This window comes from Panthera pardus, unplaced genomic scaffold (genome assembly GCF_024362965.1).
Source record: "Panthera pardus isolate Hobbes unplaced genomic scaffold, ASM2436296v1 HiC_scaffold_8, whole genome shotgun sequence".
In the NCBI taxonomy this organism is placed as follows: Eukaryota; Metazoa; Chordata; class Mammalia; order Carnivora; family Felidae; genus Panthera; species Panthera pardus.
In genome coordinates this window covers 21,243,401-21,266,749 of record NW_026527013.1, presented here as the reverse complement: position 1 = coordinate 21,266,749, position 23,349 = coordinate 21,243,401, and the positions used below count along the sequence as shown (strand labels likewise).

At 41.2% G+C, this 23,349-nt stretch overlaps 1 protein-coding gene across 46 annotated transcripts in view; it reads left to right on the top strand.

The window, feature by feature from the left end:
• Positions 1-19,678, top strand: part of PBRM1 (polybromo 1) — a 118,068-nt gene extending 98,390 nt beyond the window's left edge. For 20 of the 46 annotated variants that reach the window (XM_019417125.2, XM_019417117.2, XM_019417116.2 and 17 more), the window contains 8 exons: positions 3,106-3,289; positions 3,852-4,062; positions 4,692-4,893; positions 8,275-8,439; positions 11,812-11,967; positions 15,022-15,092; positions 15,203-15,419; positions 16,851-19,678. In XM_019417125.2, the coding sequence (XP_019272670.2) occupies positions 3,106-3,289; positions 3,852-4,062; positions 4,692-4,893; positions 8,275-8,439; positions 11,812-11,967; positions 15,022-15,092; positions 15,203-15,419; positions 16,851-17,023 (1,379 nt within the window). In that variant the 3' untranslated portion in view covers positions 17,024-19,678. The remainder of the gene's footprint in view (positions 1-3,105; positions 3,290-3,851; positions 4,063-4,691; positions 4,894-8,274; positions 8,440-11,811; positions 11,968-15,021; positions 15,093-15,202; positions 15,420-16,850) is intronic. The other 26 variants (XM_053898000.1, XM_053897994.1, XM_053898003.1 and 23 more) reach the window with 3 other exon arrangements.
• The last annotated feature ends 3,671 nt before the right edge of the window (positions 19,679-23,349 follow it).

Below are 23,349 nucleotides of genomic sequence, written 5' to 3'. Positions count from 1 at the left end.
TTCTTTGAACAGAATAGAAAGTTTAGCAGTAGAATCAAATATAAACTAACTTATGATAAAGGTGACATCCCAGGTAAGGGGGAAAAGATGGATTTTTCTGTTAAGTGGTATTTGGAAAGAGCATAGACATTTGGAAAAAATAAACTTGTATTCATCCCTCACATCAACTTCAGAATAAATATCCAGATGAATTACAGGTTTAAATGAACATAAAGTGAAACAGCAAAGATACCAAAAGAAATGATGGGAAAGAAATTTTGATAACCTTTGACATAAACCTAGAACCCATACAGAAAAACAGGGATAAATTGGACTATGTAAAAGTTGAAAATGTTCGCATAACCAAAACAGGCAGAAACAAAGATAAATGACAACTTTTAGGAAAGTACTTGCAATGTATGTAATACATAAAGATCAAATTTCCTTCACATATGAAGAACTTCTATAAAACCTTTAGAAAAAATCAACATGGGGCACCTGGGTGGCTCAGTCTGTCGAGCATCCAACTCTTGATTTCAGCTTTTCAGCTCAGGTCATGATCCCAGGGTCATAGGATCAAGCCCCGCATCAAGATCTGCACTGAGCATGGAGCCTGCTTGGGAATCAATCAATCTCTCTCTCTCTCTCTCTCTCTCTCTCTCTCTCCCTCCCTCCCTCCCTCCCTCCCTCCCTCCCCCTCTCTCCCTCCCCCTCCCCCTCTCCCCCCCCCCCCCGTCCTTCTCCCCCACTCATGCCCACTCTCTCTTTCTGTCAAAATAAAAATAAAAAATAGAAAAGATCAACACTGAACAGAAAAATGGGCAAAGGATAAGAATAGACAGAAGTTACCAGTGTTTCTTAAATGAAAATATGCCCAACCTCAGCCCTTAGAGAAATAAACGTACCCAGATGTTCTTTTTCTTTATTTTAATTACCTACCAGATTGTCAAAATTTCCAGTATTAACTAGTTGACAAGAACATAGGGAAGTGGCATTTACCTACTTTGTGGTGGGTTTATGAATTAGCACAACTTTTATGGAAGGTAATTTGGTTATACCTATAAAAATTACAGTGCCCATACCTTTGACCCAGGTTGTATACTTTTAGAAGTTTGTACCTCGGATATACTCACACATGTACAAATTGATATATGTGTTAAATTATTTATATCAGCATTATTTGTTTCAGGGGGAGAGCAAAAAATTGGAAATAGCCTAAATGTCCATCAATAGGGAATTAGTTCAATAAATATGTTAACACCAGCAGTGATCCTCAAGATACATTATTTTACAACAAAATTTAGTTGTAAAATAATGTAAGTGATATGCTACCATTTTTTAATTGTAAAATACATAACATAAAATGGAGTTTTTTAATCATTTCTAAGTGTACAATTCATTGACCTTAAGTCCCATGACAATATTGTGCAACCGTCACTATTCATTTCTAGAACTTGTCACCTTCCCAAGTAGAAACTTGCTACCCGACAAGCTGTAACTACCCACTACTCCCAGTCCTTGGTAATATCTGTTCTACTTTCTGTCTCTATGATTTTTGTCTATTCTAGGTACCTCATAATAGTGAAATGATGTGCTGTTTGCCTTTTTGTGTCTGGCTTTTTTTGCTTAGCATAATGTTTCAAGGTTCATCCATGGTGTAGCATTATCAGAATTTTATTCCCTTTTATGGCTGAATAGTATTCCATTGATGTATACATAACATTTTGTTTATTCACTCATCTGTAGATGGACATTTGGGTAGTTTTTACCTTCTGGCTGTTGTGAATAATGCTGCTGTGAACATTGGTGTATGAGTATCTAATTGAGTTCTTGCTTTCAGTTCTTTTGGATATTTATCTAGAAGTAGAATTGCTGGATCATACAGCAGCCCTGTTTAACTTTTTGAGAAACTGCCATGCAGTTTTCCACAGAAGTTGTAGCCGTTTACAGTCCCATCAGCAATGCGTAAGGATTCCAATTTCTCCACATCCTTGCCCACACTTGTTATTTTCATTTTTTTGTGGGTTTATGGGGAAAGGTCTGTTCAGATCCTTTGCCTGTTTTTTAATTAGGTTATTTGTCTGGTTATTGTTGAGCTGTAGGAGTTCTTTGTATGTTCTGGGTATTAGACTTACACCAGAGACACGATTTACACATATTTTCTTCTGTGGGTTGCCTTTTCACTTTCTTGATAGTGGGCTCTGAAGCACAAAAGGTTTTCATTTCGATGAAGTCCGGTTTATTTTCTTTGCTTGCTTGTGATTTTGATGTCACATCTGCCTAATAGAAGGTCATAAAGATTTATACCTATATTTTCTTCTAAGAGTTTTATAGTTGGAGCTCTTATGTTTGGGTCTTTGATCCATTTTGAAGTTACATTTTGCATATGGTGTGAGGTAAGGTTCAGAGTCCACTCTTCTGCATGTGGAAATTCACTTGTGCCAGTGTTAACATGACTCTTCTCCCCATCAAATTGTCTTGGCACCCTTGGGGTACCTGGGCGCCTCAGTCAGTTAAGCGTCCAACTTCGGCTCAGGTCATGATCTCATGGTTCATGGGTTTGAGCCCCTCATCGGGCTCTGCTGACAGATCAGAGCCTAGGGCCTGCAGCCTCTCAAAACTAAACAAACATTAAAAACAAAAAAAAAATTGTCTTGGCACCCTTGTAAAAAATCAGTTTCTTGTAGGCGGTGCCTAGGTGTCTCAGTCGGTTAAGAATCCAACTTCAGCTTAGGTCATGATCTTTCATGGTTTGTGAGCTCGAGCTCCACATCAGGCCCTGAGCTGACAGGGCAGAGCCTGCTTTGGATCCTCTGTCTCCCTCTCTCTCTGCCCCTTTTCTGCTCATACTCGTGCACTCCCCCTCCCCACCTCTCTCTCTCTCAAAAATAAACATTAAAAAAAAAAATCAGTTGCTTGTAAAAACCCAACTGTGTGGGTTTGTTTCTAGACTTGTAATTCTATTCTGTTGATCTGCGTGTCTATTTTTATGCCTGTGTACACCTTTTAAATCTTCTGACTTTTGAGTCATGCGAATATATTCATTCAAAAATAATAAAATTTTAAAATGATTGTTAGCTATGACCACAATTTACTCCTTTAATTCCCCTCCAATTTGCCTTTCAGGAAAGTGCGCTGTGTTGTCATTCAAGGACTTCCTCTCCTGCAGACCAACTGAAATACCAGAAAATGACATTCTGCTTTGTGAGAGCCGCTACAACGAGAGTGACAAGCAGATGAAGAAATTCAAAGGACTGAAGAGGTTTTCGCTGTCTGCTAAAGTGGTAGATGATGAAATTTATTACTTCAGGTAAAGCTTAAAAAACTTCAACTCCCAATAGGAAAATTGATACCCAAATAGTATAGCCCATGGTGGTTTTTTGTTTGTTTTTCTTATTCTTAAACTAGAGCTGTGTACATTTCAAATAGAAAATATTAATTCGGCTAAAAATTAAAGGAAAATCCTCATTGTCGAGATGTAATAACTGCCCTTGGCATAGACTCCAGTAATTGTAATTTGGAGGCAGAAATCCTTGGTTCTGGTTTATAGCCTATCTATTAAGAGATCTTGCCTAGTTCCACAGTATGAAAATTCTCTTCACTGTATTATATAGGCAACTAGATCTCAACTTTGGATCCAGTTTTGTGGATTTTGGGTGGATTTTCAGCAGAATTCTTTGAAAAACAAACGTCTATAAATAGGGGTGACTTTATAAATACCCATTTAAATTCTTTCCTTTGCTGACTTAGAACATACATTGCAGATTGCAGGAAGTCTTTTCTAAATATTAAGGCAGAGCATTGCTTTCTGACCAATCCTGGAGTGGTATTTGGTGATTGTTTTCTTTTTTTTTTAATTTCACTTCTTTTAGAAAACCAATAGTTCCTCAGAAGGAGCCCTCACCTCTGTTGGAAAAGAAGATCCAGTTGCTAGAAGCTAAATTTGCTGAGTTAGAAGGTGGAGATGATGATATTGAAGAGATGGGGGAAGAAGATAGTGAGGTCATTGAACCTCCTTCTCTGCCTCAGCTTCAGACCCCACTGGCCAGTGAGCTGGATCTCATGCCCTACACACCCCCACAGGTGATGGTAACAAGTTCCTGTTACTTGTCTTTCTCTCAGCTTTGGTTCATAGCACACTCAAGCTGAAGGAAGGAGATACCCAGCCCTCATATATGTGAGCTTCAACCTAGAATTATGCAGGAAGGAACAAATTTTTTTTCTTTCTTGATGCCACAAAGAATTTTAAATTTCATACCGTTTTAAACTTTTCATAGATAGCTATTTTTAATGGCATGTTAACTTAGAAAGCTCTGCCTACCTTGTGTTGAAGGTGAGCAGTGAGGAGCAGCATCGCCCTGTGACTTTAGCCTTTCCTGCCCATATCTTTCTCGTCTCTCCTCCTTCAGGCCCTTATCTGGGTCGAGGTGATCCCTGGTGGTATTTTGTTCTCATTCAGAATTTTCCCAAGACATAATTGTGAGGTCACCATTACAGATTACAGTCATGGAATTCAGAGAAACTTTCATTTATTTCTTAAATGGTAAGAGGCAAGGAAGAACTGTTTTGACCAAGAAAATGACCAGCTATAAACTAAACGTGTCTGCAAAATAATAATAACTATTGAATCACATGTTCCTGGCTTCCAGAAACCTTGAGCAGTTGACCAGATGGAGTGTTCTGATGCACTATAAGAGCTTTCTGTCTTACAGTCTACCCCAAAGTCTGCCAAAGGCAGTGCAAAGAAGGAAGGCTCCAAACGGAAAATCAACATGAGTGGCTACATCCTGTTCAGCAGTGAGATGAGAGCTGTGATTAAGGCCCAGCATCCAGACTACTCTTTTGGGGAGCTCAGCCGACTGGTGGGGACAGAATGGAGAAACCTTGAGACAGCTAAGAAAGCAGAATATGAAGGTAAATAGAGACTAGGTGCAACTATCTCAGCTTTCTAAACAAGGGGGTGTTTTCAGGAATGCACGTGCGTAGACAGGTTTTACTCTCTTGTTCTTACCTCTTGCACATGAACTGTGTGTTGGGGACTGTCTCAAATGGCTCCCAGCCAACAGTTTAAATGCCAGCCTTGTCCTGACTGAGCAAGCACTGCCCCTGACTTGGCCTTTGGTCCTGGTGGGTTTTTTTTTTCCCCTAAAAAAATTTCTCAAATATTTTGCTATTAAAAATTGCATGGTTTTCTTCTTTTGTTGAGTCCTATAAGCATACGTGTGTTGAGCTGGGGAATGATTATATAAGAATGTTAAGTCGAATTTTGGTTAAAATTCATCCAAAAGGGAACATTCAAAATCAGGATCTATTATGGCTCTCGATAAGCCACATATTTAAGCTCCAGGCTGAGGCTTGGCTGAAAGCGCTTGGTTTCCTAGGCCAGTCTTGGCCTGTGCTATGTCTGCAGTCATAGCTACTTTTAAGGCACTTGGAGTCCCTGATAAAGTTCACCTGCCTTCATTTTCCTTTTAACTCTGTAATTAAGTTATTTGGGGCCATGAGCTATCATTTAAAGATTTGGTGGTTCTTAATTAGCCTTTAGGGACGAATACCTGAGAGATACTGGGGGGGGGGGGGGGGGGCAGGTATTGTTTTTTTTAAATGTCAGACATACCTTTAATAAAGAAATGAGTAGTGAACATTAGATTAGGCAGGACTCTTGCCGTGGAGCTATATTTTTTCCATTTGGAATTGTATATATTGTTCATTTTGCCAGCTTAGAGCTGTGTCTCTATGGTTCACCACTGTGATCAACCATTACTCTTCTTGGCTGGGTCTAAATCTGCTATTTTCCAGCAAGAATAAAGAAATTAATTGTTAAGCCTGCCTCCTTTATTAAAATTTATGGTATTTCCTAAGAAATTTTTCTAAAAAAAAGATTTTAGTCTTTTCATTTATATCAATTGATTGATAATTGTAAAATTATCTGACAGGCTTCCCCAAACATCTTCTGCAGAATTCTAATCCTACAAGATGCTCAGACAGAAAAACCTTTGTGGCAAAACCAGTTTGAGAAGCATTCCAAACACTTCCACTCTTGGAAACTTATAGTGCATATTCCCATAGTAAAGTCTTTAAGACCTACCATAAACACCTGTGTTTTGTCACCTGGCATTTTCTGAAACTTGATCAAGTATTCATATAATACTTTCTAGAATCATAAAGAACAAATATTTTGCAGAACACTCTTTAAGAAACCCTAGTCAATTCCATAAAAACCTCAAACTTTTCTTTGGTATTAGACCTTACTGACAGTTAAGACCAAATATCACTCCATTGGAGGAATATTGGAAACAAAGCTCATGTGAATGTAAAGCCCAGTCTAGGGCAGATGAAGCCAGTCACATGTGGCTGGTTATTTAGAGCGTGAACAAGAGAGACAAATGTGCTGGATGTAAAAGTACAAACACTGGAGCAGGGCTGGAGAGAGGGGGAAAGGAGGGCTTCCAGGAAAGTCTCCTAAATTCAAATAGGAGTCTGAAATGGGAAAACCAAGTGAGAATGAGCTGGGTATGACTCAGCAGTGTCTGCCTGAGACACAAAATCTGAACTTGTGGTATTTGGACCAAAACCCAGTGTGGGTTTGAACTCAAAACCCAAAGTTTCGAGTTGGGCTAGTTTCATTTAACAGTCTTTTCCAACGCAGCCCGTTGGGCTCTTCCCAGAAGGAGCCAACAGGTAGCCAGTCCAATATTCGATCCACAGACCTGAATTTTTCTTTTTTCAACTTCATTTTTTTACTCTCCCATTTTACTGTGTCATTTGTGTAATGAAAATACTAGAATTTAATGTGGGGGTCTAGGTCATTCAGTGGTTTTGTTTTTTGTTTTTTTTTTTACTGCTAGCACAAGGAAGTGGGTTGTTCCAATGGCCTTTGTCCCTCACGTTCATTGTACAGAGGATCTATAAACTGGGACAGTGTTAATGAGTGATGACAGGCCCATACAGGCAACTCTCACAGCAAGGAAGCTCTGACTTGCTTGACTTTCACATTCTTATGCTCATGGAGGACTGGAGCTGTTGCTTCTTGATTCTCTTTAAAGCCATGTGATCTTGAGCTATTTTCCACTCCTTAGATCAGCCAACAGTAGCCTTTTGAATTCCATGTTGGAGGGTTAATGTGTGGCAGTGGAATGTGCTATCATAAGTCAGGGCTACATGTTGCTGGTTCTCTCTGTATCCTTGGACAAGTTACTACCTATCTCCCAACCTCAGCTTGCCCATGTGAGGAGTGGGGAAGATTTCCCGTTTATGAATAGTGAAGCAAAATAATCCCTGTATTGTGAGAGCTTTGGGAGCACATTTCTAGACTTTTCTAGTAACGGTCCAGCCTGCTAGCTCCCAAAAAGACTGGGAATGTGATTGTTGGGGCTACTGGCTATGGAGGGGTAGGACAGAGCAGCTCGAAGGAGAAAAGGGTACAGCAAGCGGTGCTCCACAACCCAGAACTGGCACAAGCAAATGCTCCTCTTGTATTTTGGATGAAAGAAGAGTGATTTCTTGGAACTTTAGCTGATTTAGGATGATCTATGGTCAGTATTGAACTGCTCAGCCTCAGGAAACCTGGTTCTGTCAGTACATTGTCCATTGTTTCATATGTGTATATATATTCCCTGCTTCTGATGACTGTAGCCTGGAGTATCATGCATTTTTTCCCCTCGGGGTTTATTAAACATGACCTCTTTGCTTCATTAGGATGTAGAAAGTAGTGTTTAATTTTCCCTAAAACCTTGTGAAGGAGGCAGTAAGCTACTTTTCCCTTACAGAGTTAATTTTCTTCAGCTGCTAAACCCCATGACACTAATGACAAGAATCCTCAAATCGTAGTAAAATTGGGTGCAAGGAATCAGGAAAATAGTGTAAGTAACAATTGTGCCAAAAATTATAATGGGCCATGGAATTGCTTCATGTTGAAATTATAAATAATTTATAATGCTATTAATACTAGAATAATGGTAGCGCTTCTCATCTTCAGGGTGCCTTGTGAGATTAACCACGTTGGTTACGCTGGTGACGTGTTTAAATAAAACCTGTGCTTTCTGAATGTGTGTTGCAGTCTTAACATTCTTGAAATCTTTGCAGACCAGTTCTCAAGATGGGATAGGAAAGCTGGACGCTAGGTTACCAAGTGAAATCGGCCCGACTCCTCCTGTGTTGAGACTAGTCATCTACTGTTCCTTCCGTTGAGACAGAACTGTTGCCTGTGTTTTTACTAGTCCTGTTGAATGCAATGGATGGTATTTTGAATTCCTGGGTTAAAAACAGAATTGAAAATCTGAAATGCCTTTACAGAGCGGGCAGCTAAAGTTGCTGAGCAGCAGGAGAGAGAGCGAGCAGCACAGCAACAGCAGCCGAGTGCTTCTCCCCGAGCAGGCACCCCTGTGGGGGCTCTCATGGGGGTGGTGCCACCACCAACACCAATGGGGATGCTCAATCAGCAGTTGACACCTGTTGCAGGTAAAAACAGGAGCTAAGACCATTTTTTTCCACTTTAAGAAATTCCTTCATTTTTTTTTTTCTCCAATGAGGAGTAGGCCACAATCTCTAGGCTTTTCTCATGGCAGAGTCAAAGTTTCCAGTCGTCCATGTCGTCCTTCTGTCGCCTTTCCCATATGGGCAATGCCTCCCCTCTGCCCCAGAAATGGGCCCTGGGCCCAGCCCTGGGAATTAGTAGGGAGCAGCTCTAGCCTGGCTGTGGGCATGGTCTGGCGATACTCTCCACCCCAGACTGCTCTGGATATAGAGCCCTATAGCAGAAAACCTAAACAGACCCTGAATTCTGTTCTGGAGGGGCTCCCGAGAGAAAACACGAAACTAAGCTCTTAGGTGATACCGATTTTCCCGTCTCATTCCAGGGTTCAGTTTGCCTTGTTCTGCTGCAGCCATCCTTAAAAGACTGACCATTTAAAAGGATTTTTGACAGTGAATTCTAAATCCTTTCTTGGTCACTAATGTGCATGACTGCTAAGTGGAGTACAAAGTCCTTATTCAATTCATTGTGCCCACTCTGTAATGCTTTTCTATTTAATTACATTAAACTGCATTTTCTGTTAGTATCCCAGTCACATATTTTTAAAAAAAAGAAAAGAAAATGATGAATGTGGTTTGCTTGTGTGTGTTGTCTCTGGTTCTGGTAGCCATGGCAAATTTGGCTGTTCTTGAATTGAATAGCCTTGTCTGATGTGTCTCCAACGAGAAGCCCGTAGATCACTTCTCGGGTCCTTCCTTCGTGATCTCCCTAAGCCTGGTGAGGTCCATACAAGCCACCTGAGTGTCTTCTGAAGCAAGCGGTCTGACTTCTTTTCGCAGGGAGTCCAAGACAGTGTTGTTCAAGGCAGGCTCATTGGGATGCTGTTTTTGTTTTTGCTTTTTTGTATTTGCTTTTGAAGGAAGAGTAGCATAGGATAACTTTTTCATTGTCGCTCCTACCTTTTGTGATGGCAAGTTCTCAAATGCACTGTCGCTCAACTCAGCAGTTGCACTCGCCAGAGCACATCTGAATCATGGCTTTTCAGTACTCTCAGTGTAACTGACGTTGATCTAACAAATCTCATAATCGCCTGCTCTATTCCATGGCCCATTTTGGTTAACGGGATTCCAGAGGGTTTTAGAAATCAGGCCTTGAACATGGGGACTTTTGAAAGTTAGAATTCCCTCGTTGACATCCTGTTTTGTTGCGTTTGATATGTGATACTGTAGCACTGTGCCCTTGACTAAAAAGCCCAGGGACACATTAACAAAATGAATTCAAACAGCTAAAACTATTAAAACACAGCAGCTGCAGCATTTTAGCTCCCTGTTGGGGAATACCATCATAGCGCTCTGAGGGGCAAGGAGGGGGGGACCCCTTCACATTATTAAGCATGTGCTGCCCAGATTCCAGGCCATGGGAGTGAAGGGCAAGCAAGCATCCTGTACGGTCACCAGTCTTTGGTCCACAGTGGGAACTTTGCAGCTGACAGGGTGATTTTTCTTGGGTTTACAGATTGCTTAGGGCCTAAGTCTTAGCCTTGTTGCTGTCTGAGACCAGCTTTGCTTACAAGCATTAAAGCTCATTTGAACACATGTGACTGGGATAATAAGTGCCAAAGTACAGTTTAATGAAGACAAGTGTCATGGCTTTCAGTTCTTAATACTTTTCTTCAACCACAGCCCGTGAAGGCTGCGTTCAGATGGGCTTTTGTAATTGAAAGCAAAGCCTCCTAATGTCCTTAAATTCCCACCTATTTACCCATAAGAGCTGGAGCTGGTGGTGTGGTTAAAAGGCAGTTTGGCAGTTTTGTTTAAGATGATGGTATCTGTTCAAAAGTAGTTTTTACTCTCTGAACTCTCATTTTAAAAACCATGAAACTCATAATCCTATTTCATGTATAGAGGTACTATTTAGAATTCGCTTTATTGGTGTGTGTGATTTTAAGTTTTTCAGTCAGCTTAGATATGACTAATGAAGCAGGCTGAACCAATCTCAGAATTTTCAGTAATTTTATAGCTTCAAAAGACTAAACTTTTATCAATAGATACCTTTCAATAATCCTTACGGGAAAGTCAAAGAGTAAAGTCCTTAGAATCTGGAGTTTTCCACTGTTTCCCAGGGTCCTCCTACAAAGAGTGTTTTGTAAAAATGAGGTTTGGCACCCGTCCCTCAAGCTTCCCTTCGTGCGGGAAGCTGGGACGAAAGGTGATTGCATTCTGGGGGGAGCCTTATGTTTTGTTTATTGTGATCATTTCAAATCCCAGAAGAGTTAAGTTGTTTTTCTTGCTCAAAAAAAATGTCGTGTGGCTTTAAAGTTCTTTTGATAGGTGAGTTTTTGACATTTTGAAATTATTTTCTTTCTTTCACTCCTTTTGCCAAAAATACTGGTTTCCTGAAACTCTTCCCTAGCCAGCAGAAAATATTTTGTGTTATGAAGATACGCTTTGAAAATAAAGGAATAAAGGCCTCTGTTCACAGAAAGTCTGTACCTCATTTAAAATGTTCCCTGTTAACTGAAGGTTTATGTGAGGGCATTTGTGAACTTGGAGACAGTAATGACAATTGGCATTTTCTCACATCAGCAGAGCCTGATTCTCCAGCCATTCCTTCTGAGGTCTGCGTGCCTGCTACCGAGTGACCTGGGATTAGCTTAGCTTGGCTTGGGAGGGTTTAGGTTTTACCTTTGTTTTACATGTTTAGAGATCTAAAGATGAAACATCATCCATTGTGATGGCTCTTCTCTGTTCCCCAGCTCAAGCCTGAACATGATCCATTTTTACCAAGTAGTGGTGGGGCCAGAAGGGAAGAGGAAGCCTTGAAAGGCTCTTGCCCACTCCCCCCCTCCACCCCCACGCACCCCAAGCTGGAGAACCATGCTTTGTGATCAGGGCTATGCGCCTCATTTCCCTCCATTCCAGTGTGCCCTCATGTGTACCCATGATAGGCGTAAGAGTGTGGGCAGAGTGGGGTGATGGGGTTTAGTCTGTTGAATTAGAACCGCAGTTGCAGAACTGGTCACTCTGTTTGAACAGCTTGCAATAACATGACCTTGGGAAGGCTGTTACTGGAACTCCTCTTTATTATTATTTAATTAAAAACACGCAACATATTTATCCCAGGGAAGATAACTACAAATAATAATCTACTAAGTACTAATTCATCCACAAGTGTTGGATTTCATATTTGTAACTTTTTATTTTGTTCATTATTGCAACAAAATAATTGCACTAATTGCTGTTATCTCACACAGTACTAAGGGCGCTTTATTCATTGGTAGTGCATGGGGGGGATTTGTTATTACTTCGCTCATGTTGCATGTTAATGATGCATGTCTGAAATTTGTTGTGTCCTTCAAGGCATGATGGGTGGCTATCCGCCAGGCCTTCCACCTTTGCAGGGCCCAGTTGATGGCCTTGTTAGCATGGGCAGCATGCAGCCACTTCACCCTGGGGGGCCTCCACCCCACCATCTTCCGCCAGGTGTGCCCGGCCTCCCGGGCATCCCACCACCGGGTAAGAACTTCATCCTCCTTCACTCATTAATCTCATCTTCATATTCTTTTTTCCTCCCTCAGCCAGTTGTTCCCGGAGGTACCTGCTGCCCACTGTGGCCAGGCCTTTCCTCACTGAGAATCCCAGGGATGTCAGCAGCAGGGCCTGTCCCGTGTATTTGAGCAGGCGGCTCAGCACCTGTGCCCTTGGGCACCTGGCTCCCTAGCAGCAGCAGAGGACACATGGCAGAGACCAGACTCAGCAGACCAGGGGGCAGAAGGCATACTCTCATACCACTCAAACAATTTGACGTGTGCTCAGAAAACCGAATACAGCCTAGGAAGGTCATGCCCTCTTTATCAGTGAATGATACATGGATGATCAGTGAACGATATCCCAAATGGCTAGTTCTGAGTCACATAGGAAAGCACTTTGGGTCCTGAGGGCACTTCTTCCTCTGATTCAGTTCTCTCACAAGGTCTTCTGTATGGAATCCCTGCTCCATCTCCTGCTTCTCAAATAGCCCTTCTAAGGGGATTGCAGAGTCACTGATCACGGTGAATAAATCCTTCAGCCAGTCATTCTAGGAACAAAAAGGAGGGAGGGAACGAATTTGCAATGAACACGCTTTCTGTATATGAGTCCCCTAAGAAGTATGACATAAGACCTTAAAGAGCAGCATAGCCCTCCCATACTAACTGTGGACACTGGTTTATCTGTCAGCAGAAGCTCAGAATTTATTTCATGTAGAAGCATATAAATGGAGTTCAGAACTAGCTACAGATTTACTTTGTAAATAGTAAGTTGAAATATTACTTTATTGTGAAAGGAAGATCGCAGGTTCCCATATTGATTGCCATCAAATGCAAAAGAACTGACCTTTAGCCGTAATCTAGTTGGAGGGAATGTGACCTGAAGATAACTTAGAAGAGCACTGGGGCCATTATCCAAAATACCAGCTAAAGGCCTGGCCCAGAGGACAAAATGTAGAAATGTTAGACTTGCCTCCAGCAGTGTTGGGTTATACAGAGTTCCAGAAGTGCTTCAGAGGTACACCCAGCAGTGGGCAGGGTGAGTGAACCTGGTGGCTTGGCCTAGAGCCTCCGGCCACACTCTTATGAGTATTGCTTAGAGAATGGCCATAACTCCACACAAGTGTTTGATTCAGATATACCCGAAGAGGAAATGTTTATGGCAGTGGATACTTCATTTTAGAAGTAGTGGCCTGTGTGGGAGTTACTCTTGCAGCAAAAGTCAGTCATAAGATGGGTGTGCCCCTGTGGCAAGTAGAATTGGCCTTAATTCTGTACCTTCTCACCTTGACTTAGGGTACCCTATCTGACTGACTCAGACCAGGTTGGAGTTGACTTCTGGGTGCATTTGGTACTCAGTGGGAGCCACGTCTGAGGCCAGTACCCTCTAAGTAGCAGATACCTTTTGGTGGGTGTTGAGCACATCTGTGTCCCTTTCCCCACTTCTTCGGGTGTTTAAAGTGCATTTGAAGGAGGCACACACTTAACTTTTAGTCGGGGAGACAGGGAAGAACTCTTAGTGCCCACACACATGCAGCACACACCTGCTTAGGCTTGGAGGAGAGGAGGACTCTGGGAGCTCCTCTGCTGACTCAGCCCATGCTCTCACTGGCTGCCCCTTTGCATGGCATTTTAAAACAGGAAGCAGAGGGGATTGCTGAGTTGTCTGTGCTCCCCTGCAGAAAAGGAGAAAGGCAGCTCAGGGAGGCCCCCCATGTTGTGGGATCTGAGGAGGGTGAGTGTCCCGGAGGGGGGCAGTGCACAGGGGTTAGTATGTTGGAGCAGCAGCTTACCCACCACAGCCTCTTAACCCAGTCACAAATAATCATCAGGATTCTGCTGTGGTGATCTGGAATATAAAAATCCCCACTTTGTAAACAGAAAGCTTATTTGTACTACTACGTTCTCTTTAACAAATGTCTAATACTTCCTGAAGTGGCATTTAGCAATTCAGAACCTTAGAATAGTGTACTGGTGCTGCCTGGCCAAAATAGCAACATTTTGAATCTAGAAAATCTAGTATGTGAAGTGAGCTCCTTTAGACCCTTCTTTGCAGCCAGCAGGACTTGTTTAAAAGTTTAAACAGGGGTTTGTTTGACTGTAGTTTGTTAGTTTTTAACAAACTGGAACCCTTCCTTATTTCAGTGTTTTATGAGAATAATAAATGGACAGTCCTGAGATGAAAACAGCCCCAGACACTAAAGTTAGGACATCTCACCTTTATCAGCTAGTACCTGTGGGACAGAAGTTGCTTGTGAGGCATCATCACTGGGAAGTTTATAAACTTACAGAGTACAAATGTAGAAAGAGTACAAAGTTTATAAACATAACAGAGTGCAAATGTAGTAAGACCACGAAATCTTTTCTCTTTCCCTTTGTCATTTTTGCATTTGAAGTGATAGCAACGAGGCTGATTTACTTCCAGATGATCCTTTTCCAAGTACTGCTCTACCAGATGGAAGTGACCTGTCTGCCAGTATTAGTGACTCCAGTTAGAACCAGGGGTGCTGGGGGCCTGTGAGTGGACCGCAAGGATGTGCCTCCAGCCACCACAGAGCTCATTTAACCGTGCACTTGCACAGCCTCTCCCCTGTGTCCCTGCTGTCCTAGCACACCGCCTGCTGCTGAGCCTGACTGCGGCACCATCACTGCCAAAATGAAACATGGGCTCCAGTTTCAGGAAAATGTGTTGTCAGAAGAACAATACCTTGAAAATAGAGGTGTATTCTGACTATAGTTTACCTAGGGAAATACTAGAATTTTATGCAGGGTTCAAATCATTTCTAAGCCATGAATAATTAATGTACATCTGACAAGTTGTACTACCTTTGTACTTAAAATAGCTAGAAAACCAAAGAATGTGAACTTTCTATTTGAATGCTGCATCCTGTTCTGGGTGCTTAGGGTTCTTATCCACAAAGATTCAAGGGCAGAGATCCATAGGTTTGCATTATAAATGGCATCATTTCTTATCAGACAGTAGTTTTTCAGTAGCCATCTCAACTCAGAACCTCTAACTGTGCCATTGCGTTCTGAATTATAGGTGTGATGAACCAAGGAGTGGCCCCTATGGTAGGGACTCCAGCGCCAGGCGGAAGTCCGTACGGACAGCAGGTGAGCCTCCCAGCTGGATTTTCTAGGACTTGACAGAATTCAGGTTATCCTCTTTCTCAGAGCATGTGCCAAGTATTTTTTCCCTCACCATGTGCCCTGTGCTCTTTCAGGTGGGAGTTTTGGGGCCTCCAGGGCAGCAGGCGCCACCTCCGTATCCTGGCCCACATCCAGCCGGCCCCCCTGTCATACAGCAGCCAACAACACCCATGTTTGTGGCTCCCCCACCGAAGACACAACGGCTTCTCCACTCAGAGGCCTACCTGAAGTACATTGAAGGACTCAGTGCTGAGTCCAACAGCATTAGCAAGTGGGACCAAACCCTGGCAGGTAAGGAGAGTCCTTCTCAACAAGCCTTTGTGAAAGCCGTGCATCATCAAAGTCCTCTCACTGTGATTGGCGTGTTATGTCATGGGGTAGAGATCTACTTTTCGTATATAAGTAAAATAAATTTTATCTTGAACATGACACACCGAAGATGGTGGGGTTTTTTTGCTCAATTTCTAGACTTTGTTTTGTCATAAGCATCACTGCTGTCTTTTTAAGTATATTCTGGGGGCGCCTGGGTGGCTCAGTCGGTTGAGCGGCCCACTTCGGCTCAGGTCATGATCTCACGGTCTGTGAGTTCGAGCCCCGCGTCAGGCTCTGTGCTGACAGCTCAGCCTGGAGCCTGTTTCAGATTCTGTGTCTCCCTCTCTCTGACCCTCCCCCGTTCATGTTCTGTCTCTCTCTGTCTCAAAAATAAATAAACGTTAAAAAAATAAATAAGTAAAAAATAAAAGTATATTCTGAATTTTTTCAACAGTTTTTCAGGCATTTGAGCATCAGCACAGATGCACTTGGGTAAATTAAAAATTAAGTTCAATTTTAAAAAAGAAAAGAATATTGGAAAACATGTTTCAGATAACCTGTTGAGTCTTCATTTAGCTCAGAGGACTTCCTGTGTTTTCAGTACCCACTAAAATAACGTGCCTGGCTTCTGGGAAGAAATGTGGAAGTTCCTACTCATTCTTCATTTCTAAACCTAATTTGATTTCTTTCAGAAGTATGGTTTCCCTTTCCTCACATTTACCTTTTTAGGAATTTTTGTTAACACTAAAGAAATTGATTATCAGGACTGCCTACAACAAAATAGTAGTGATCAGATCTTTTAGGTGTTTGTGCAACTCATGTGTTCCCTTTTAGAGAATTATGTTATATTGTGCAGCTCTTTTGTGAAGTCATTATTATAAATTAGATAATTTCTAAAATACATAGCATAAAATAAGACATCCTTAGCTAGGTAGTCTCATACCTAAGCACGTGGTTTTCTAAAAACCAAGATGCCTAATAAAATAATAGGCATTTGCTTGGAAATACACTGCAGGGTTAAAATTCATAATATTTAATAAATAATAAGTGTTAGGGGTACCTGGGTGACGCAGCTGGTTAAGCATCCAACTCCTGGTTTCCATCCAGGCCACAGTCTCACAGTTAGTTCGTGGGTTCAAGCCCTGCGCTGGGCTCTGCGCTGACAATACGGAGCCGGCCTGGGATTCTTTCTCTCTGAGCCTCCCCCACTGGAGCATGCGTGCACCTCAAAATAAATAAACTTTAAACTTTAAAAAAATCTTTAAAAAATATTAAATGTTATATGCTTTAGTAAATCTGTCAGGCCTTAGGGCTGAGGGGGAATTGTTACCTACTTATATTTCTCCTTATTCCTACTTATATTTCTCCTTATTCCTACTTATATTTCTCCGTGTGTATTTTAATTTTCAGCTCGAAGACGCGATGTCCATTTGTCAAAAGAACAGGAGAGCCGCCTGCCCTCTCACTGGCTGAAAAGTAAAGGGGCCCATACCACCATGGCAGATGCCCTCTGGCGCCTTCGGGATTTGATGCTCCGAGATACCCTCAACATTCGCCAAGCATACAATCTAGAAAATCTTTAATCACGTCAATTACGTTTCTTTTATAGAAGCATAAAGAGTTTTGTGGAACAGTAGCCATTTTAGTTACTGGGGGCGGGGGGGGGAGGAACAAAGGATGATTTTTATTGCATTTTACTGTACATCACAAGGCCATTTTTATATAAGGACACTTTTAATAAGCTATTTCAATTTGTTTTTGTTATATTAAGTTGATTTTATCAAATACACAGAGATTTTTTTGCATATGTTTCCTTCGTTTAAAACCAGTTTCATAATTGGTTGTATATGTAGACTTGGAGTTTTATCTTTTTACTTGTTGCCATGGAACTGAAACCATCAAAGGTTTTTGTCTTGGCTTGGGGTTTTTGATTTTGGTTTTTGGTTTTGTTTTTTAAAAAAGAACAAACAAAATGAAAAAAAAATACGTACACACACACGCACACACACGCACCCATGAGAGTTTACAGATTAGTTTAATTTGACAATGAAATGTGAAGTTGGTCCTAGTTTACATCTTACAGAGGGGAGTGCACTGATGTCTGCTTCATGTGCCTCAGTATCTCAAGTCACTTTAGCAGAAGTGAAGGGTGGTTTTTAGGTTCTAGGTGTTTGGCAGACATGGCACATTTGCTCTATGGACTCAGAGGCTTGCTCCAGAAATCTGAAGTCAGTGCTGTGCATCCTTCTGCAGCTGGTACATTGCCCAGACACCTGCGGGGCAGAGCACTGTTTCTTGTGCTGTTGGTCATATATGGTGTCAGTTATTTTTGCAGAACATGTGCACAACCCTGAATTGTATTTAGTCTTGGCAGGTAAGTTTAAGGGTACTTTTGATCTATTTATAATGAATTCACAATTTAATCCTATACTTCTTAGATTTAAAATTTTAAATCTCTTACATTGAAAAAATTGAAGTTTACCTTGAAGAAAGCATTGAGGTGTGCATGGAGGTGATTTATTTTTCAAACCTAACACCTAACCCAGCATAGGGAAGGGAGTGTATATGAGCTGTGTCAGAAGCATAATTGTAAAAGAGTAGATTGTCTACATATGCAAATATGTTTTCGTACCTTTATTTCCTCATCAGATGTGGCATTTTTTTCCTTCTGACTTTCAGCATTGCAAATCTCAACCAGAAATTTAAGGCTTTCTAGAATGTTTTTTTAAATTTAGCTTGTGCTTTTGAATTTCAGGAGAAAATAATTATAATTTAAGAAAATACTAAAAAAGACCATTACGGATCCCAGACACTTGGGCTTGACCCTGTCTCTCCTAGGTGACCCTAGAAGAAATATTTTCAGGTAGTGTATGATGCTCAGACAGGTAGAAAACTCCACGGTTTTGAAACCTGCTTTTTTGTAACAAGATGGTTGCCATGCTGGTGGAGCTTCCCTTACTGTTTGTAAATGGAGAGAGTGACCCTCACAGGATACTTTCTTCTTTTAATCTGGTATAAATCAATACCTGGATATTTAATTGCCATTCTTACTAAATCATGAGGACAAAAAGAGTGTAGAATGGAAGAAAAGCCTCTTGTATCTAGGTGCTTTAAATACAGGAGGCCCTTGTAACTTAATTGCGTATAGTCAACCACTGGATCTCAGTTTGCATCAAGTATTTTAAATAATTCTGACTTTTAAAAAATGTATTGCAGTAGTATGTCAGTACCTTATTGTTAAACTGAATCAGATAAAGAAATCTTCAGTTCCTAGTTATTTGGGCCATTGAATCATCATGGACTGTATAATACAATCAGATTATTTTATTTCTAGACATTCTTGAATTACACCAAAGAACCTGAAATCTAATTTTGGTTAAGTTATTTATTTATTTCATTCACCCATTTTATTTCCCCTTTTAAGGTCTGGATGAGACTTCTTTGGGAAGCCTCTACAAACTCTTCACTGTGGGCTAGGGTGGGGCATTAGAAGCCAGGGCACTCCTCCTCCCGGCTCCTTCCCAGTGTCCAGAGGTGCTGTAGAAACCATAGATCCAGCCAGGGGCTTCCCGAAGGCAGTGCAGAGCCGGGCCAGGGGGCCGGTAGGCAGGCCCTAATTAAGTTTAAAAAAGAAAATCTATGTATTTATTTTAGAATCATGTCTTTCTGTATATTAACTTGGAGAATATCAGTTAATATTTAGGATATAAGATTTGAGGTCAACCATCTTCCAAAAAAGATAAGCCAAAAAAAAAAAAAAAAAAAAAAGTCCTGACTTAAAAAAGTACAAGTAAACTATATACATCTTTTTTTTTTTTTTTTTTTTTCCCCAATGAATTTTAGGAACTAGTGATATGGCTTAGAAAGTATAATGGCCTAAATGTTTTCAAAATGTAAGTTCATATGGAAAAGAGTTTTGTTTATATGGGGGAAAAACCTATTGGTTTAAAATAGTAGGTCAGCCAACTGATTTAAAAGGCACTGAATTGCCTTGTTTTGAACCCCCCCTTCTCTTCCTATGAGGAAGCACTGAAAGGGGATGCTTCCCTGTGTGAAATCTCAAACTGGTGTTGTTGACTTTTGAGCTTGAACATTTTCAGACCTAATTAAAACTTGGTTTATTCTAATTTCTGTATCAAAGGAGGTTTAAGTGGGAACTAGTCTTATAACATGTATGTATCATATGTTTGTTCATTTAAAGCTTTTTAATCCAAATAAAAATGGAGTTTGCAAAGTGATTTGGATTAACCAGGTTTGGTTGTTCTGTTAAAGCTTGTGTCAGATGTAAGTGTCAAGCAGATTTAATTGCTGCAAGTCTAGATTTTATGCTGACAGGGACACAGCTGCCAATTTAAGGGAACAAAGCTCCTCAGGTGGAGGCACAAGTCAGTGACCAGACCCTGGTTCAGGGCTTAGGCTGCATTAACACAAGCTGAATGTAGTCACACTGCAGCTTGACATGCCCCACGCCAAGCGTCTCAGGCAGGCAGTCAAGGAATTCCTGACATGTCCTCACCATGGGTGGAAATACAGGTCGAAGTTTAAATTGTAGTTACTGATGGTGGAAGTCAGGAAAGCGTGTCTTATATCATAAAGCAGTGTAAGCCATTTGAAATAGCTGCCTGTGGCCAGAAGAGACCAGTGGCCCAGTTATGTCTTTACACATGCTTGTAATACAGCTCTTAAAGACATGACCACACTTTTAATAGAAAGTGTTGGTAAAATCAACCAACTGTTTTCCTCTAATATCACTTTGCAAATCCCTGTGGCTCTGTTCTCCTAAATGTTTGGGGCTGTACTGCATCTATGCTCATGGGCATATTTTGAATGATCATTGATATGTAGTCAGACATTTCCTGCTGAACACCATGAGCAAACAAGTACTGTTACTGTGTTCCTTTTTAGCTTGGAAGTGTGCTAGGTCAGCTGAATGAATGTTCAGAACTGAGCAAATTAACAGACTATTTCTATCCCCACAATAGACATAGTATTTATTCACTTCTTGTGGGTTGCACATAAATGTGGCAAGAAATTCTAAATTTAATGCACATGTGTAAAGACTAAGAGCTGACACTGTACTTTTTTTTTTTTTTTAACGTTTTATTTATTTTTGAGAGAGAGACAGAGTACAAGCAGGGGAGGGGCAGAGAGAGAGGGAGTCACAGAGCCCGATGCAGGGCTCAAACTCAAGAACTGTGAGATCATGACCTGAGCCGAAGTCAGACGCTTAACTGACAGAGCCACCCAGGCGCCCCTGTATGGCTTTATCTAGGAGAGGAATTGCTTTGGAAAACACCATGGTCCAAATGTGTTTTGTTGTTGTTGTTGTTGTTTTTTAAGAGAAGTAACTTGGGGTGAAAAATTCAGACTTACAAAAAGAAAGGAAGAGAGATTAATGTGCTTAAGTTATAACATCTTAGACTTAGGCAAGACTTCCAGAATAAAACCCTTTAGACAAAGATAGCTCCCCTTTATGATTTACTATGTGCCTAACTTAAATATTGTCCCTATCAGTTCAGATGAATAAGTGAAGCTCCAAAGCCACGTTCTTTACCCAACACCACACCGGACGTAGATTTCAAGCAACAAATGCTAGTTCCGTTTTTGTCATTCTAGAAGTATTACAGTTTTTAAAATTTGAGTTATTAAATTTTTTGCCTTGTACTTCACACTAGGGGGCACAGCAATTCTGTAATCAGCATATAAGAGCATTGCTTTTCACATTATTTAAGTTTCCTTAGCAGTTCCAGTGTGTGAGAAGTAGGAGGCTTAAAATTTTTTTGAGGTGCAGCTTAAAAGCTTTCACTTAGGTTAACAAAGATTAGCTCTTACTTTGTAGCATCCAAACAACATACTCTGAGAGTATCTTCAATTTAATGCAACAGATGCTTAGCTAGTCTCCTTGCCTGGAAATGAGACATTTCTTATCATCTTCAAAGTTCTGTTGTCCATCAGTAAATCAGAACTCTGATATATATTTTAAAAAGAAGAACAGGGGCACCTGGGTGGCTCAGTCGGTTAAGCGTCTGACTTCGGCTCAGGTCATGATCTCACGGTCCGTGAGTTCAAGCCCCGCGTCGGGCTCTGTGCTGACAGCTCAGAGCCTGGAGCCTGTTTCAGATTCTGTGTCTCCCTCTCTCTCTGACCCTCCCCCGTTCATGCTCTGTCTCTCTCTGTCTCAAAAGTAAATAAACGTTAAAAAAAAAAAAAAAAGAACAAAGAAAATGCTAAGGAAGGTTAACATGAATTTGCAGCTGTGATTCTGGGGTGCAGGCAGGGGGGGCGGGCCAGGGAAGGAGCCCACAGCAGACACAGAAGTTAACTGTCAGTTTTATGGGCAGTTGTAAAAGGTGTGTAAGTTACAGATTCTCTCTAAATTACCAATACTAAACTTCTAGAACTGGGGTGGGGTATGGAATAAGGCCATATAATTGAGAGAATCCTACAATTTAATTCCTCATGCTGCAGTCTAATCACTAAAATGCCTATAAGGTCAGGTTCACCAGGAACTCTCTAGGTGACACTGCACAGAAGAACCTCCTTCCTCTCCCCAGTGCTGTGGGTCATCACTGGTCTTTACGCTTAAGCCATCTCTGAGCAGTGACCCTGAGCTGCAGCTGGTGTGGATAGTGCCTTAAGGAGATCGGAGTAGTCAGTGGGTCTTTATACTGAATTGGTTCTAACATAAATGGACTAATTTAAATTAGAAAAACGGGAAGAGATGTTTGTGACAGAGGTTATTGAGAATACACTGTGGCCTTAAGCATCTGCTTCTATATATTCATGAGCAGTCATTAGAAACTATTTTGAAACTTAGTCTTCTTTAATACAGATATGTTCTTGTTTGAATAGATGTTGGATGTAGTTACCAAGCAGGGATTAAAAGGGAAAAAATGGATACAGCTTCTGCTTTTCTTACCAGCTGACCCAAACTTACTCTGGGTCAAATTACAAAATCTCTCCTCTGAGCCTCCGATTCAGATGAAGTCTGTGGTTACTTTATGGTTGCTTTGCAGTGTGAAGGTTCACTTTCTCAGGGAAGAAGTAGTGTCTTTATCTTTAGCAGCTGGATGAAAGCACATCTTCATCACAGAGGAGTGGGAAGCCTGTCCCCTCTGGAGTCCTTATGGAGGTCCAGCCCTTGTATATTAGTGGGGACAGGCAAGGGGAGGGTTTATTTCTGTTCATAAGAGCACCTGACATGAGTAATGTGTGGTCAGGAATTCCCACCACCCTAGCAAATGTTGACAGATTGGTAGCTAGCAGGAATGTAATCTGCAAAATTATCTTGGTTTAAATAATCTTGCAGTAGAGATCTTTTATCTCTATGTTTAAATCTAAATTCTGCAAACAAGTAATTATTTGTGGCCTAAAACAAGACTTCACAAATAATTCAGACTGAGACTGCACTAAAAAGCATCCTGACTGATCCTTGAATTGTTTTGTTTTGTTTTGTTTTTGATCCTTGAATTGTTTAAGAAATATTTTCATGGAGGGACACCTGGGTGACTCAGTCAGTTAAGCTTCTGACTTTGGCTCTGGTCATGATCTCGCAGTTGGTGGGTTCAAGCCCCTCGTTGGGCTCTGTGCTGACAGCTCAGAGCCTGGAACCTCCTTCAGATTCTGTGTCTTCCTCTCTCTGTCCCTCCGCCATTCTTTCGCGCGCTCTCTCTCTCTCTCTCTCTCTCTCTCTCACATAAACATTAATTTTTTTTCTAGTATTTTCATCGAGTGGATTTAATGGGCAAGAGTGTTTCAGGAGGAAAGTATTTTCCATAAGTGCCATCCAACAGTGACTTGGGAAGTATTCAAGCAGAGACAGGAAAACTATAAAAATTCTTTGTAAAGGCAGTTCTGGGAAGAACAAGAGATCTGAAAAGTACATTTTCAAAGGAATTGAAACCAGTAG